General features: G+C 40.4%; 1 protein-coding gene across 1 annotated transcript; it reads left to right on the top strand.

The window, feature by feature from the left end:
• The first annotated feature begins 1,322 nt into the window (after window positions 1-1,322).
• Window positions 1,323-4,589, top strand: LOC125018956 (cytochrome c). The gene is made up of 3 exons (XM_047603420.1): window positions 1,323-1,485; window positions 2,925-3,099; window positions 3,430-4,589. The coding sequence occupies exons 2-3, from the start codon at window positions 2,931-2,933 to the stop codon at window positions 3,573-3,575; spliced, it is 315 nt and encodes a 104-aa protein (XP_047459376.1). The 5' UTR covers window positions 1,323-1,485; window positions 2,925-2,930; the 3' UTR covers window positions 3,576-4,589.
• The last annotated feature ends 13,251 nt before the right edge of the window (window positions 4,590-17,840 follow it).

Raw genomic sequence — 17,840 nt, 5'->3', positions numbered from 1 at the left:
AAGTGCATGGGGGTTACAGAAGGATGGTGCAGAGAAGTTTTAAAACAACCTCACTAATGAACATGACTAAAGGACATATGTTTTCTGTATTATATGGAAACTTGTAATATTGATGTTTCATAACATCAAATTTACTTGAGCGGTGAGTTCAGGTGAGATATAATTCTGCAGAAAACAATTGGCTGAGCTAATGATTAGCCCTAATACAATGGACTCTTTCTGTCATTGTTTCAATGACAAACATATAAGGAGTTGTACATGAGAAAATAAAGCCATCCCAGAGTCTTGATATTAACATTATACCAGTGTGGTGTTAAATTACTTTACCAAGCTCTGTTATGATTATGATTCTCTGTCTATCTAATGAACACATGCATTTATTTATTTATATGATATGTATTTCAATACATTGATAAAAATGTTTTTCTTTTTGGTTCTAGGACATTGGAGTCATACGAGGTCACCTTCACAAACAGCTCAACTGTCCCAGTTTTCACTTTCAGTTCACTTTTGTTCATATTTCACATTGAAATCATAAGATGAATAAAATAACTTGATGAATAAAATAACTATTTAATATTCCTTACTAAAATACTAGGCTTTAAGTAAGTAGAGATAGAGTGAGAGACTAGATCTGGGTTCTCTTTATGATTTTTGTAATTTAAAAGTTGCCTCTTTCCATTTTTAAAAGGTTACTAACAGGTAATGAATGCCTCTTTTTTATTTTGTATAAAATATGATTAAATAGTCATGGAATTCATATTGAAGATAACTCATGCATATACCATACATATTGGTATACATCAATTGGCTTGCACGAAATCACCAACGTGTAAATGTAAAATATATCAATATTGTATATTAAACATATACGATAATAAGAGTTTGTCCACAGTAACGAACAACAAGATTTTCAAATTAAGTCATAAACGGAACGTTCTGTAGGGATGAATGATAGACTTTATCATCATTATATTAAAGGAATATACATTTTGCGTGTATTTATGGTACATTTCTCCTTATAAGGCTTCTCCTGCAGATGCCTTTGCGCTACAATGGAAGCTAGGGTATGCAGCAGGATACAGGTGCCCGTACCAAAACTCATTTGTCGCTTCCTTCCTTGAACCCTCGTCTCCACTTGTCTCAAACGAACTACATATTGTTAATATTAAAGCTACAGTCTTTATGATGACTATTTTAGAAGTGTACAGATGAATTTCGTATCATCAAAATCGAATTATTCTAACAACATGCCATATGTTGCCTCGGGTAAGGGAATGTGTCCGTGTACGAATAAGACGCGGCCGGGGACGGCGACACGTCAGGACGGATAGGAAATCTGCGTGCACGTGAGCGGGCCGGCCGTGACGTCATAAGCCGGTGCCTGTAAAATGAAGTGACCTTTCTCTGCGTCCGCCACAATCTGCCTGTCAGCCGAGAGACTCAGCTTCACGACCAGGGACCTCGAGAGATTTTAACGAAAAGGTACGCTTTCATTCCCCTCGTTGAACCGTGGAGATGGAGATGGCGAGTGTGTGACGATGTTATTCAAAAATGATGCTGAGATTGAGTAGAACCGAAAGGAGATGATGATGGTGTGCGGTTGAGCGTTAGCAACCTTGATAGTGAATAGCGGTGCTGCTCTCATTGCGTAAACCAGAACGATTAATTGATGTTTATTCAGCATTGTTGCGTTTGATTGGATTATGATTTAAAATATTAACATTCTAGATGACTATCTAGTGAATGATATTGGCCATCTTCTGACACCGACATTGACGCATCCTTGACGGCCTAGGTGTGTGACACATCTCCGGCTAATCTTGGTCGCCTGCTCAGTGCAGGCTCGTCGAATCGTTAGCTTTGCAAACAGAAAAGTCGCATGTGATCATTACATTTACCGGGTTATATTTTTCAACGTTACTCTCAGTTTGAGATGGAGGGAGTCTTGTGTGTCCTTCAGGTTCAGTGAGAAGGATGTCGTGTAGCCCGCCATGTTACCCTGACATGACTGAGCTGAGGGTTTCTAATAAATATATTCCAACTTCCCATTACTGTAAAACGGTACAAGGTGCAATGTGTTTTCTGCTCTATGGTCCATAAAATGCAGTTAAGTGGAATTGCCGTTATATCTTACATAACTCCAGATATAGACACCTGCTGCTCTTCTTTCGGGTTGTGTTGGTTAACTGGTAGTTGGTGTACAGATACAATAATGAGACATACTTTTGTATATTATTTATGCCAGAAATTGCTCTTTTGGGAGGTTTTTAGACCTGACAAGGTCACACTAGGACGGTCAAACAGCCGGTGTTGCATGTCAGTGTGTCCCCACTCGCGTTGAATTACTCTACACACATTTAGTATTTGGTATTTCCTACCTTTTTTGAATGTCGGTCATTTGAGGACATGTATTTGGGACGGAGACAGGTCATGACAGAACACCGGCCGGTCCTCTGTCATAATTACCACAAGTTGTGCTAAGCACATTAGTGTTGGCTCGAACTCCGGTCGGGATACTATTAAAACAAACCTTGCTTACCGCCTTTACCTGGCAGCTTTTCGCCTCAAGTTATACCCGAGCTCAAGCTAACGTTACCAGCTCTCCACAGCTAGCGGCTGCTAGGCTAACCTCTTATCAGGGCGGTGTAGTTCAGTTTCCTGTCTGCCTGCTTTCCCCTTGAGTTCACCTGGGCTCGCTGCCAGTTCATAGGGGAAAGTCGCGACTCTTTTGGTAGTTGTGTAGAGAAGGCATGCGGATTACAAGAACCTTAAACGACCTTTACAAAATGGCGCTGGTCAGATCCACAGCCAGGGTCTAAGAATAGAGGATGGCAAGGCAGTGTTTCAGGACCTAAGCTTGCCCGTGTGCTGCTTTTAACAGCTTCTGTTTGTTTGTTTTTGCCTTCACTGTGTTTCTCCAGCTGATTATGGGAGACGTGGATAAAGGAAAGAAGGTATTCGTCCAGAAGTGTGCTCAGTGCCACACAGTAGAGGAGAATGGCAAGCACAAGGTGGGCCCCAACCTTTGGGGTCTGTTCGGACGCAAGACCGGACAGGCTCCTGGCTTCTCTTACACGGACGCCAACAAGAGCAAAGGTCAGTTTTCCTGGAGGTTTTATGAGACTCTGAATAATTTAAATGATGAAGCAAATCCTTTTTTTAAATAAATTGTCTGTGTAATGGTGGTGCCTAACTACAAACTAAGAAATGTCTTGGGTCAGGAAGGTAGAGTGTGGATTGTACTTTATATTGGCCCCCTAAGATAAGAGAATGCAGATATATTCGATTAAGTGAGAATAAAACTAAATTAGGACTCGAAGACAATTGGGTGAAGCTTTAAAAACTGATATCCTGTCTCTTAATCCATCCTGGTTCCCCTCAGTTGTTTTTCCTACGGAAATAATGACGTTCCGCCTCTTTCCCCAGGTATTGTGTGGGGTGAAGACACCTTGATGGAGTACCTGGAGAACCCCAAGAAGTACATTCCTGGAACCAAAATGATCTTCGCTGGCATCAAGAAGAAGGGAGAGCGCCAGGACCTCATCGCATACCTTAAATCTGCAACATCATGAACACATAATCACAATCAGAATATTTAATGTCCTTTTACTGTTTTATTTTTTTTTTCTGATATTTTAAATATTGACGGTTTAATGTTAAGTCATTTATGGAGAAGGCATGTAGGAATACTGGTTTTCAAGTATCACCTTATCTTCAGAAATTGAGATGCGAGCAGTTGTTCAAGTGTCCAAACATAAAACTAGTTTTATTTTTCCAGTGAATCTGTACTAGCAAATACTAATCACATTATTTAAAACAGACAGCTGTGATGGGTTGTCTGACCTGTCATTCATTCTGTTTTCCATCACAACACATTTGTGGTACTACATGTTAGAGCTCCATTTTTAAAATTATAATAATAATAATAAAAAAATAACCTGTTAAATGAAGTGATCCGGTGTGGGAAGGTTTTTGGTGGTTTACTGGTGCTGACTTATCTGCTCCCAGTGTTCATGCCTGGTAGAGTTTCTGACCTCAACAAGGTTTGACAGAAACACTCACTTGCCATGAATACTCTTCAGATATCTGACTGAACTTGGAGAGTACCTTACATGCTCTAATACTTCTGAAGCAGCCCCCTCTGAGCTCCAGCTTTTACCCTTAGCCCGTCATCAGACTCGGTACAAGTTTTTAAAAAAAACATGCCCTGGCGCTGTTGCCTGCCTCCTACCTGCCTAAGAACTGTTAGGTGTGAACGTCTATCGATGCCTTTTTAAAGCTGCCACCATGCTGAGATGCCGTGTGAAATCGGCAGACAACATTGTGATGCTACTGTATCGTGTAGGAGAATTGTTGTGGGCAACATCTGGAGTGACAAGATGTTATTGTTACCTGGTTTCACAGGCCTGAATGAATGTCATTTTAACTTATTTTACTGTAATCTGTTTAGATGGGGCTGCTTGCAGTCTGTGCACACGCGATATATCTGTATGCATTTAAACATTTCTGCAATGTGGTAGCTATGTTGTGTGGTTGTGGACAGGATGGTGAAAGGATCGATTAAAAGAAAACGTCCAGAAATGTGAGAAGGGCTGCTTGTTTCATTTCCATCTTTAAGCTTCCTAGAGCTCATGGGATTCCTCTCTGCAGTAGACTTAATCATGTTTATTGGGGATGAGTAGTTAACCACTTACTCAGTTGATTTATTTTTAATTAATCTTCAGTCAAGAGCAGACCTCTATATCTGTGTTGAAGTTAAACAGATTTCAGACCAACTGTTGAGCTTCTAATGGAAACGTCCTTCACTGTCCTCACTCTTGATCAAATCAGGGTTCGTTGAACTTCACACTGTTTAGGCCTGGTTCAGGCAGTTTTTAACAAAGTGATGAGACAGTGCGTCAGTCAGATTAGATCTCCTTTAAAAGTGATCGGTCAGTTCAGCCTTTGCCAATGTGATTAGATCAGTTCTCAACCAGTTAGAGTAGAGCCGCTCCCGTCTATGAACTGCCCTGTTTTATAAGACATTGCTCATCAGGTGTTCCTAAGAACCGGAGAGCACCCCAGGGTGTGCGTTGGGTCACGTTTCCTCTCTATATTAGCTCAGATAACGTCACGTGACTGAATGTGTGCACTGTCCCCGCCACGGTGCCTGGTTACAGCAGTCTAAGTAAATCCACGTGCCTGTGCTGTAAAGATTATGAGCATCCTGTTCATGGAAAACTATAATTAAATATAAACAGTTGCTGAGGTTTTATACTAATGTAAATACTTTTCTCATAAGAAAGAACTGACTTAATTGTAGTTTACTCTGTGGTATGGTACTTTGTGATGTACTGATGATTTCTTTAGTTGTCTGATGTAATAAATTATCTTTTTAATATTGTAATAAAAGATTTAAAGACGGGGAACACTGAAAAGGGAGATTTGAAAATTAGTGACAACTGGTGGTCAGGAGGGGTGTTACACAATAAAAACAGAATGCCTTTTGTAACGATGAAACTTCGAGAGACAGGATCCAGTTTAGTCTGGCTAATGCAGGAAGGTGAGGAGGGTCAGGTGGCTCTGGAAGCAGGTATGAATAAAAATATGTAAAAACACATACTACAGCGGGAAGGAAGCACCTGGAAGGCAAACTGAGGAAGATATGCAGATATAGGTGAAAGGTGACGGGTAAATGTATGTTGAGTAAAAATTTCAGTATAAAAGGTTTGAGACGTATCAGACTAGATACTTACAGTTACAACTGAATGCAAATAATGACAAAGACTGAATATCTCCCTGTAAATTATTCCAGTTGGAATGAGTCAGTGTAAAATTCCCCTATTGTAACGACAACTTTCAAACAGGTTGAACATCATCTGCTCACCTTCATAAATTACTCCTATATGTATGTACAGTTAATTGTGGATTATCTCTCTGCTGTTGAACAACAGATATTATTTTGCTCTGTATCTGTGATTGATTTGAACGCAGCGTAATCTTAAAGCACAAAGTATTTCCACGTTTGGTGTGCTGGCGTGCATCATTATTTTTACTTGTGCAGCAGTGAGGCTTTGGGTATTCACACAGTGGAGAAGGAAAACAAAAGTCAGGTTAAAACTGTGAGAATAATCACAGATCACGCATCAAGAAGGAGACGTTTGAATTTTTACATTAAAAACAGAAACTACTGGGACAGACAAAGACAGGAGCAGGAGACTGGAAGAACAGGGAGGATTTGTTGATCCCTGCCAGTTAACGTGGGTGTTTCTCAACAGAAGTTGTATTACGACACATTTTGCATTCAAGTATAGCTGATGTTATAGTGAAGTTTTGGATGTTGTAAAGCATGTCCATGTTGAGAAAGTACATTTTATGAATCACCTTGACTTTGACTCCAAGTTCAGATGCACGGCAAGATTCAAAAATAATAATGTCTTTCTATCAATGGATGTGTAATTTACAGTGACGCTGACAGAAGGCATTGTAATGGCAGCAGTAAATAAGGTCTGTCTGAGATATAAATACAGTTGACACATGACCTACATACTGGATTATAAGTGACAAACAGGTGTGTGTCATGAGATGGATAACACAGCTGGGCCAGACAGCACAGAGACCTCAGCTTACATCCAGGTCACGAGGCATCAGAAATGGAAAGGGCACTCCCGCTTTACAACTAGCCGTGTCGTATTGACGGGACACCCCATTTTAATCCTGCGGTGCTTTCAGGGAGTGGAAATTGAGGGCAACTTTATATATATACATATACATATACATATACATATACATATACATATATATACATATACATATATATGATCATGTATAGTCCACTTGAAAAATGGTAATTCCAGCTCCTACACACTGTCAGTGGTGATGAAGGCCCAGCAGTGGCTCCACTTCCTGAGAAGACACAAAGTAAAGCAGAGGCTGCTTGTGGCTTTCTACCGCTCCCCTATCAAAAATGTGCGTGTTGCAAACCAAATAAATAGCAGCAAAGGATGATAAGGTCAGCCCAAAAGATTACTGGCCGTCCTCTATCCTCTCTGGAAGACACAAGCTCCAATCAGTCCAATCAGTCTTCCTATGTTCTCCTTCCCTCAGGAGATTCGGGTTAATTAGAGGAATCCAATAAATAGGAGGAGGAAATATCTCCCTCTCTCTCTCTCTCTCTCAACTCCTTCTTCCAGCCAGTTTAGATGTACAGTTGCAGGGTTAGAGGGGATGCATCAGTTCCTTCAGACCTTTGTGGGCCTTGTGGAGTGCCTTGTCTTCTTTCATCAGGTTTAAGCTTGTTTGTTGGGCTGCTTCATTTTTGTTCATAAATCAAAATTTATTCCAGCTGCTCCTTGTTGAGTCGGGGGAAGTTGAAATCAGTTGAATGGTCTTGAGAAAAAGAAGCTTAAAAACCAGAGCAAAAAGACTAACGCTGATTTTATCCATGGATTGTGAGGGCTTTCAGCTGACACATGAGCCACTTACTCCCCACACCTTCTAATCTAATTCTGTTCAATCCAAGGATTATCTTATTTAATTTACTACCTCACAATTACTTGTCACAATCTTCTCTCTGTAACTTAAGTGTTCCCTTTCTGAACATTTTAAGCGTGTTAAGTGTTTTATTATTCTTGTTTATAGGACAAATAGTGATGACTTCCGTTGTAGCAATCACCATTACACTGTATAGGTCACTGTACAGTGGTGATAGCAGCTATCTCGTTATGGTTTCAACGGTGATCAGACCCAACAGCAGACACAGGCTCACAACAGTCCCAAGTTCAACAAGTTTATTAGTGACATGGTGAATAAAGTACAAGAGGAGAAGGACTGGCTACCAGGGATCCCATGAGGTGCTGTGCAGGTGATTGTGAAGGTGAGGCGCACAGAGTCCCTTGGTTCAGGAGGCAGGAGAGCAGGCTGACAACAATACCTGCACAGGAGAACAGGTAAATGGCGCAGGTAGGTGAGGAGGAGAGACACAGGAGAAGATACTCACAAAGGACACCAGCAGATAATCTCGCCTGGCAGAGGCCCAAGCAACAATCTGGTGATGAACAGCAGGGAGACTGGGGTATTTATGGAGAGAGTCTTGATGAGTGGATCAGAGACACCTGGGGCTTCCCGCCGGAGGAGTGTAGCCACGTCCAATGCACACACAGAACACAGGCCGAGGAGAGAAACATGGGATCAAGGGGGAAGACCGACAACACACATGACACACCTTATCTATTTTGAACTCACCTGATGGTTCCACAGCTATAGGAAAGAATAATATAATAATAATAATATAAGTAATATGCGCTGCTCCAAAAAATAAATTAAAGGAACACTTATTCAGAGCATATCACAGAGTCAGTTAAACTTCTAGCATATTGAGCTGGTCGGTTAAGTAGCAGACGGAGTCGTTCAGTTTCAGCTGCTTTGATCTTAATGAAATTAACCACAGATATTAGAGGGGCAACAATGAGCCCCAAGTCAGAGGTCATTTTGCCCCTCCTCAGCTTTTCTCACTATTTTCCCCAGTGTTGCATTTGGCCCGGGTCACAAAAATAGCTTGAGAAAATCACAAAGTTGTTGATTTCCAAGTTTATTCAGACGTTAACAGACACACACATCATTCGTTACTAAGTTTTCATCTCACAATGCTCACTGGTTTAGTGACACCCCCTGTGAGCTTTGTTCAGGGCTACAGCGTCAAAGTAGTTTGTAAGAGTAATTTAGGAAGAGCAGTTCAAACAGCCACAGGCCCATTCTCTAATAATAGATGTTAACATACACCAGTAGGTGGAAGTATAACACCATACTATGGAACATTACTACAGGACTGACTGGTCTGACTCTGGTAAGATAAATCCTTTCCCCAATGCAACACTAGTGACACCTCCATGGACACGCAGACTGCTCTGCAGCTACACTGCTCCACTCAAAACAAACTGTGATGCACTATTTCCACACCTTTTCTCAATAAGGACAGCAATAAGCAATGGCCACCCATGATCCTGTCACTGGTTCCCCATTTTTTCTTCCTAGGACCACTTTTTAAAGATATTGATCAGTGCAGACCAGGAAACCCCACAAGAGCTGCAGTTTGGTTGGGAGATGCTCAGACCCACTCATCTAGCCATCACAATTTATTACCAAAGTTTTTATCGAAGTTGCTCACGTCTTTTCACTTGTCCACTTTTCCTGCTTCTAACATTAACTCTGAGGACAAAATGTTTAGTTGCTGCCTAAAATATCCCACCTGCTGACAAGCAATCGAGAAAATTAAACACTTGATTATGATGATCGGTGTAAATACTGATGAACTGAACAAAATGTAATCAAACTGTGTGAAGGATGCGTTCAGACAAGATCATAAGAGTTGGGTATTTACAGTAGAAGTGAGTGAACAAAGGAAATCCTGTTCTGAAAGCTGATCATCCTGATTATTTACATTCCAACAAGCACTTCAGTGGAAACTGACAGTGGGAGCAGATTCCCAGAATGAGTGACGTGAGGACGCGTTATGAGTTACGTTCTGGGAGAATTCAGTTTTTACAAGAGGGTTGAGGGTTGTAATAAAGGACTGTATAACTTTATGCTCGGTTGATCCTGATCTCTATGAGTTTATTTAGGAAAACAAATTTGATTGACCGTTATCGAGCGGGCGGGATATTCAATCTTTGAGACGGGACATAGTGTTTCGAAGGAATTTGACTGGATGTTGTCCTGCTCAGTGTGTGTGTGTGTGTGTGTGTGTGTGTGTGTGTGTGTGTGTGTACGTACTTAGCTAGGCTAAGTGATGGACCACTGGGATCTGGATGAGAGTGAAGGAGGGACAGAGGTAGCGGCGGCTCTTAACTAATTTGCTAGTGTAATAATAGTTATCTATCTATCTAGATAGATAGCGATTATGGAGATGTTTTTTTTCTTCATGCAATGAAACACAAACACTGAATTTACTTTAAACATCAAAAGCTATGCTCATTTTTGGGCAATAACTTCACAATGTCAATGTTACTCTCATTGAAAAAAATAACAAAAAATGCCATAAAAGTTCAAAAATACATAATACTTAATTTTATTATTTAATTAATCAGTTGCTGCTATTAATAATCCAAAAAGAATAACAACACAACATGAAATCAATGTCTAAAAAGCTACAGCTACTGAATTGATTAACATGTCCAGTCTCTCTAACAGAGGACATGTCCTGGGTAACAGAATGTGCAACACCCTGTAACATGGCTGTCCAAATCCAATTATGGTCATATAGCCACTTTATGTGTGATACACAGGAAGGACATTTGAGAATCCAAAAATGTAATCAGTAATTATGTATGAAATTATAAAGGTTTTACATTTACTGTACTGTTAACAGTAACTGTTACTATTTTAACTCTTTAAAAATAGATTTACATCTTCAGGCGCTTTTAGAGTACTGCGGGACGTTGACATCATAACTTAACGCACGTAACCAACGCCGGTACTTGTGCACTTGTCAGTGTGGCTCGCTCTGTAAATACTCCACCTAAGTGGACAAATGTTCATTAAATACACAAATAGTGACGTCACACACCTCTACCCGTTACTCCAGAAACAAATGGAAAAGTGATGAATAAATTAATGAATAAATAAATCAATACCCACAGATATTTGCCAAAAACGTATAAATAAATCACTTAATACCTAAGTGTATTGTTAGTCTGACTCAAAGAACTTGACCTAAATGCCAGTTTGCACTTTTTTTTTTTGCAAGTCAATTTTAATTTCTACTTCCTGCTTCACTTTCAACAAAGGCGACTGAAACTTTTGGTGAAATGTTCAGATGAATTCAGACGAAATTTCTCCGAACACGATTCATAGAAACTTCTGTATCTCTGAACCTCCTCAGTTAACCTTTCCAATTCATTATTGATCCAAAACAATTCAGTAAAATTGCAGAGATGGAGAAGCAGCTGGAAACACTAACGCTGAAACAGGCTACTACCAAGCGGACCAATCACAGCTCTTGCGCTCTGCGTCACCGTAGCCCAAGTTACATTTCTGGGGAGGTGCTAATAAGCTAAGGCGCTAGGCTTTGTGAAGCTGTCTGTGTTGCTGCCATAGCCTCTATGTCAACTTAATGCAGAACTATAAAACGCCTTTTAGCTTATGGACCCAATTGTAATTCCTATTCAGACTAATACAAGTACATTTTCTAGTAGTTCAAAGTGCCTCCCAGGTGAACTTAAAGCTTCTATGAGGTCAGGAGACAGTTCTGGTTACAATTTACTTCATCGTAACATGGAAATACATTTATGTTTCCATGTTTTCTTCTTCAAGAAGCAAACAATAGAAAGCCTGCAGGTGGGTCGTCACATTTGTCCTTTAGATTCAGTTAGAGAAGTTTAATTTACAACCTTTGTGAAATTTTGCTGCCATGAAGAGACACATGTGATGATATAGATCAGAAAATCTAAATGAATGAAATCATCAGAAATAACCGCTGTCACAGATTATGAGCTTAAAAAATCTGCCTGGAAATTTTTGTCCAGACCCAGACCTGCCTGTTATTAGGGATGTGCGCATCGATCCAGAAATATCAATACTTTCAATCGAGACGTGTGTTTTTAAGAATCGATCTTCACATCAACATATCAATACCGAGTCCGCTTTCACAAGAAATATTATTACTTTTATGACACTGAATCCGTAATCAATTCTAAAAAAGTAAAAAAAAACTAGAGAGAGGGAAATGAGACAGACCTCTATGATTGAAGCCCTTCAGAGACACGGCAATAATCAGATATGTAGTGAAAATACAGTAGCTGTAGGTATTTTCTTATTTATTTGTAATTATTGCAGAGGTGGTCCTCCATACTGACATAGTGTCATGTGTCATACCCTGTCAGGGATGAAGTGGTTGAGTCCCAGGCCGTAGGTGAAGGAGTACTTCTTCCCACGACACAGAGTAGTTGATTCGAGGAAACTCAAAGGCTAAGACACAAAAACAACAACAGTGTATTGTGTAAATCTTTTGATTGCATATATTGGTTCATGGGCATTAAATGAAGTCTTTCGTTTACCCTGTTTTGGTAAAGAAAACCGGACGTCGGGCTCAAGTCAGATGGTGTCGTCGCTCTGAATAATGGCAGTAGTTGTCGTGTAGGAACAGAGATGACAGATTCTTCCCCTGCTCCACCTGAACACAAGCAAAGACAAAGACGAGTCTTCAACATCGAAGATGAGAGGTCTTACTATCGGACGTTTGTGTAAACATGGAGGACCAGACCAACTGAAGAGCTCACGAGAGAGGAATAATTGGTGAAGTTGGAGATTTTAGCGTAGCTTTAAATGGTAAATGAAACGTACATGTATTGATCCTTGTACTGCGAACTATATCTGAAATAACACCTTTGATATAGTCAAATATTAAAAACTTGCTAAAATCAAGCTTTAAGAAGTTTATTTTTCGTTCCAAAGGATGATGGGAGATTTTTCTTACGTAACCAGTGCCAGTTTGCGTCAGTCAGTGCGTTTACATGCAGAGCTTCATGGAGCTATGCTCAAACAGGACGTTAAATGGATGATAACAACAATAAAAACACGTGTAGTGTGCTCATCATCTCTCACCAAAGAAAAACATTAGGATACTTATAGTTGAATTAATAATTATTTATTAACAAACATTTCCTTCATGGACATCAGTGATAATATTGTTTGCTAGTTGTGTAGGAAACATTATACATTATGTTTCATTATTTTTCATCCCATTGATATAAAAAGGTTAGTTTATTTGTCTGGGGTAGTCTGGTTGTGTATTTGGGTACATGTGTGGGGTGACCACCTAAACTGACATAATTATGGCCATAGTCAACCTGAGTACAGTAATCACTGAACAACAAACAGAATTTGCCTATTTCATTATTTTATTATTTTTTTCATGACTTGATTTTTTTTTACTTATTTTATTTTATTTATTTATTTTGTGAATGCTACGAATTTCAAATTAATTTAATCAACATTGAAAGTTCTATGTACAACAGATGTAAGAAAAGTATTGATAAAGTTTTGAGGGAAAGACAGGAGGAAGAGATGGAAAAGAATTTAAAGTTTTGAGGGAAAGACAGGAGGAAGAGATGGAAAAGTATTTAAAGTTTTGAGGGAAAGACAGGAGGAAGAGATGGAAAAGTATTTAAAGTGTTGAGGAAAAGACAGGAGGAAGAGATGGAAGTAGCAGAGCTGAAAATGTAGAGGATAGGATCAGGTATCAATACATTAGAGGGAAAGTAGACAGGACGTCTCCGGGAGGTTTGTAGATGAAGTGAAAGAGGACTTAAAGGTAGTAGAGACAGGGGATAGAGGATAAGACAAGATAGAGGAAGATTACCAGTGGTGACTCCAGAAGGCAGGTTTCACTTGAAGACACACATCGACTTTTTGCAGGCTTTCCACACTCGTGAGAAGAATCTGCTAAATTTAGATTCCCTTGGAGGTGGACTGGTTGGTAAATACAGATGGATTTTCAGATACTTCAAAACCGCATCGTCAAAAGATGAATCCAGTGACAGTGCAGCTACCAGCAGTGATTCTGAAGACCCAAATTCTCCACAAAGGTCTTTCACCATGACTTTGGTGAGTTTTTTTATGTCGATGCCATTTACTCCGAGAGCAATGTCAGTGGAGCTGATCTCACTCAACACTTTGCCTGTTAGTCGATCAATTATTCGGGTGATCGTGTCTTTCTTTATGGCCCTCTTGTTTCTCTTGAAGTATTTGATTATTATTCTCATGATCAGACAAGTCATCAAGTCATCGGCCATGCTCTCAGTCACAGATGAAGAACCAGCTGACCCTGCTGCAGGTTCATGTCTTGACTCTACAGGTAATTGTCCCATTCTGAAACCAAATGAGTCGCCAGTAAAAGCTGGTGGAGGCGAAACATTTATTTCAGATGAGATCAGTTCTTGCGAGTCAATGTAAAACCTGACAGTCTTGGATATTAATTCAGGATGTTCTGAATCATCTGCACGTGACTTAAGTCTTGAATCATGAGACGTTTGTGCCTGCTCATTGTTGGATCTAAAGGAGCCTGCTGGGGACAGCACTGTTGCCATAAGGTTTTCTATTTGTGCCATTGCACCAGACACTTCCTCAGCGTGGGCTGTTGGTTGCGTCCGCTCCCTCTCCTTCCAGAGTAGCACCTGCTGCAGGAACTTTTCCATTGAGGCCTCTGTCATGGCATACACGACTTCAGGAGAAAAGTGACACTCATTGTCATCACCATTTCTCCTGAACTTAGAGAGGACACAATCAAAAACTTTCTTTCCCACTGGAACTTGAGGGGTTTGACATGTGGGACCAGCCATCAGTTGTCTGTATATTTTATCAGTGAGCTCCTTCGAAAACTCTTTAATTTCCCGGCTGTACATATTTTCCTGTGTGCTGCCCACTTTTTGCACAGGTTCGGGTGACTGATTTAATTTTTCCAACATATTGTCAATGTCGGGTTTGACGGTCTCAAAATCAAGAGATGGCACGTTCTTTACTACACTCCTCTGTGACAGTGTGGACGGAGAAGGTACAGATTCTGGAGAAACTGGAACACTTCCTGGCAAAAGACATTCAGGCTGGTCTTTGTCTGTGTGTTCAGAAGTTTCCAGACTCAAAATGAAATCAGGGTCTGTTTTCTGATAGGCGGCCGTCAGCTCTGCCATCATCTTCTCAAACTGTCTTCTGACAAACTTAGAAAACTGCTGTGTTTTTGTCTGCTGGTTGACATCAGCACCGTTTCCTAAGAGAGAAGCCAGTGAGCTGAAGAAGTCCTTCAGCTTATTCACCAGGAGCACCCTATTAAAATGAGGTGTCGGTGAAGTGCTACTCTCACCAGAATTGCAGCAATGCAGTTCATCACATATGGAAGTGATAATTTGTGACGCTGCTGCTCGAGCCTCCAGAAAGGTATTAATGGGGGGCAGACCATCCTCTGCCTCTTCTGCCAAGTCTGGTGACTCGCTGCAAATTCTTATGAGAATTTCACTCACAGTTTTTCTCACTGAGGGGACAGCGACTAGAGATTGTACCTCTGCAGAGTCGCACCCCTCTGGGGCTGATAGAAAATGTTTCTTTGGTGAAGAAGCCGAACTTGTCTTCGATGATGACAGCGACGTTTCTGGCCGCTGACATACTCCAAGACACTGATGTCTCAGTCTGGCTACAAGTCTTTTCAGACATGTGGTAGCGTGAAACACCATTTGATTTAAACGGCCAATACTTGACATGGAGCCGCTGACATAAACTGCAGGCTCTGAGGATTCAGCAGAGCTGTTGATAGCCAGAGAAAGAACGGACTTTACCTTCTGGGAAATCTCACTCTCAACCAGAGCTGTCAGCTCTTTAGCATCCTCACTTTTAATCTGTGGGACGTTGAGGGCGACAGCAAAGCTGGTGGAGAAGGAGTCTCCCAAGGTTGCACTAAAGTTTTCCAAATCTTCTGGTACTGTACCAGTGTGCTGTTGCCGAATCACGGGAAGGAAGATTCTCAGCACTTGTGAAGAAATACTTTGAACAATGTCCGTAAGCATGTCTGCTAGGGCAGCTTGTGTGTCTGAGTCACAAGTGTCTGCAGCAAGCATGCTCCACTGTGCTGGAGAGATTGTTTCAAAATGTGTCAGTTACAATGGGCAGAAGGTCCTCTGGCGTAATAATCACCGGGCTGTCCACCTGGACTTTGGAAATCTCCACTGAAGACATTTCTATCTTTGTTTTTTTTGCCTAGGGGTTAAGTGTAAAACTTGGTAAACAGTTAATTTGCACTATCTCTAGATACTTATGTGGCCTGGATAGTAAATACTTGCTTCCGTGTGGTCTGGATTCTGTATTCTGACGTGGTCTGGATTCTGTATTCTGACGTGGTCTGGATACTGGATACTTGCTTATGTGTCTGGAAATCAGGAACTAAAAGAACTAAAAGATCAGATCAGTTTGAATATATAGAAAATCCACAGTGACGTCATGCGAAAAGATCAAAGCCACAAAGAGTGGCTTTGATGTCACAGAGGTCTTCATTCGTTTACGCATGCGCACTCAAACGCTCCGCTGGGGCCACAAACATGGCGGACACATTGTTTTGACAAATATGAATCTGATACAGAAAAAAACACAGCAGTCGCTTAATGAGACGAATCAGCGACGGCACACAATTAATTAAGACAATGTCACTAGAGAATGGATTTTATTTGTTTATTTGCAGACTTTTATCGTGGAGTGATTATCAACATTCAATTCCCAAAGCAAGATGTGAAGGTTTGATAAGATTTCAAACTTCATTATGCCGTTTTCACGGCAATAAAAAAAAGACGAAAAAAAAACAAGATAGAGGAGACACAAGTTTATTGAGTTAAGATATAGTTGTATCAATAACGGGATCAATAACTCCAACTCTCTGTTAAATGTTTGTTCTCGTGGTAAAAATGTGAGCAATGAGCTACCAGCCAGTTTTCATCAAAACGAGCCGGTGTCTGGCTGGACAAACAACATTAGTCTGGTCTCCCTGCGCACTCCTCTGTCAGCTGGATGCAGAGGGACCGTCTACAAAGTCGAAAAAAGCAGCTAGAGAAATAATAATCCATTGTAGCATGACAAAGATTACCACAGACATCCAGAAGTTTAATAAGCATGCTTATACAACACCACGCGAATTTATGCCTCTTATACATTTATAAATGTCCGGTACATTACAAACAAAACAAAACAAAAAAAAAATCGTGTAAGACTTGAAAGCAGCATCAGTTTACTGAAGAACGAAGAGCAGAATGAAGCTTTACTATTTTCAAATACAAACAATTTGACGGAACTTCAGTGCTTTAACTCGTGTGGAAAGTAACAGTTGTGGTAGGTAGAACGTTCGTGTTGATTTTAAAAGAAAACATCGTTACACCTGAAAAATGAACGCCGTCTTTGCTGAGCTCCTTCAGGAGCAGAAGCTGTGCGACAGTGTGATCAGAGCCGGTGAGGTGGAGTTTAAAGTTCACAGGATCATCCTCTGTAGCTGCAGCCCCTACTTCAGGTGAGCTGCTTCATGTCGGTGTGCTTCTGTTCTCCTGGTTCACTATTTTTCGCATAACGCAATACAGAAGAGTTTTACAGGTGAATATATTGCTCCAGAAAAGATTTGAGATAGACGCGACACATTTGGTGACTGAATAAACACAATGAACATTTAAGAACTGGGCTGAGAGTCAGTCTGTCTGAAACTAAATGTTAAACCCTGAAGAAAAAAAAATCTGTGGATGTGGAACAGAAGCCCATTTCCCATCTCATCGGAAAACTAATGGCGTAAAACAAAAATCTCAGTAGTAGTGCATTGTAGTGTAGACAACAGATTCTGATGGTTCAGTCATAAAAAGCAGGGTGAAATGAGGGCAACTCGGCTCAAGTAGTTTCTCCAGTTATAAAAGACTGGTCAGAAGTTGGGCTTTGAAAAGAGTCCTTTAACGACCAGTCTCTTACGGAGAGTTTTGTGTCGGTGGGGGTGGACGGAGCCTGCTATCATTGGCTGATGAATCGTGCGCAGATTGACGTATAATCTGTGTGCCGGCACTACCCAATGCGGAAAAAAAAAAATATCACAATTTCACCCGGGATTTTACTCGAAAATAGAATTTTGCACAAAGTTTGGCCTACATGTCTGATAGATGAGTTATTACACTAATTTAATGATGCACAGTGGAATCAAATTCATTTTTATTTTCTGTACACATTTAACAAACGAAAAATGTTATCTAGCCCACATTACACATGCAAACATATATTTATAATGTGCTCCTTTAGTATTTGTAATAAACATACACATTTCTGTATATAATATGCTATGTAACCAATTAGCATAA

This window comes from Mugil cephalus, chromosome 13 (genome assembly GCF_022458985.1).
Source record: "Mugil cephalus isolate CIBA_MC_2020 chromosome 13, CIBA_Mcephalus_1.1, whole genome shotgun sequence".
NCBI lineage: Eukaryota > Metazoa > Chordata > Actinopteri > Mugiliformes > Mugilidae > Mugil > Mugil cephalus.
This window is presented reverse-complemented; position numbering and strand designations above follow the sequence as displayed.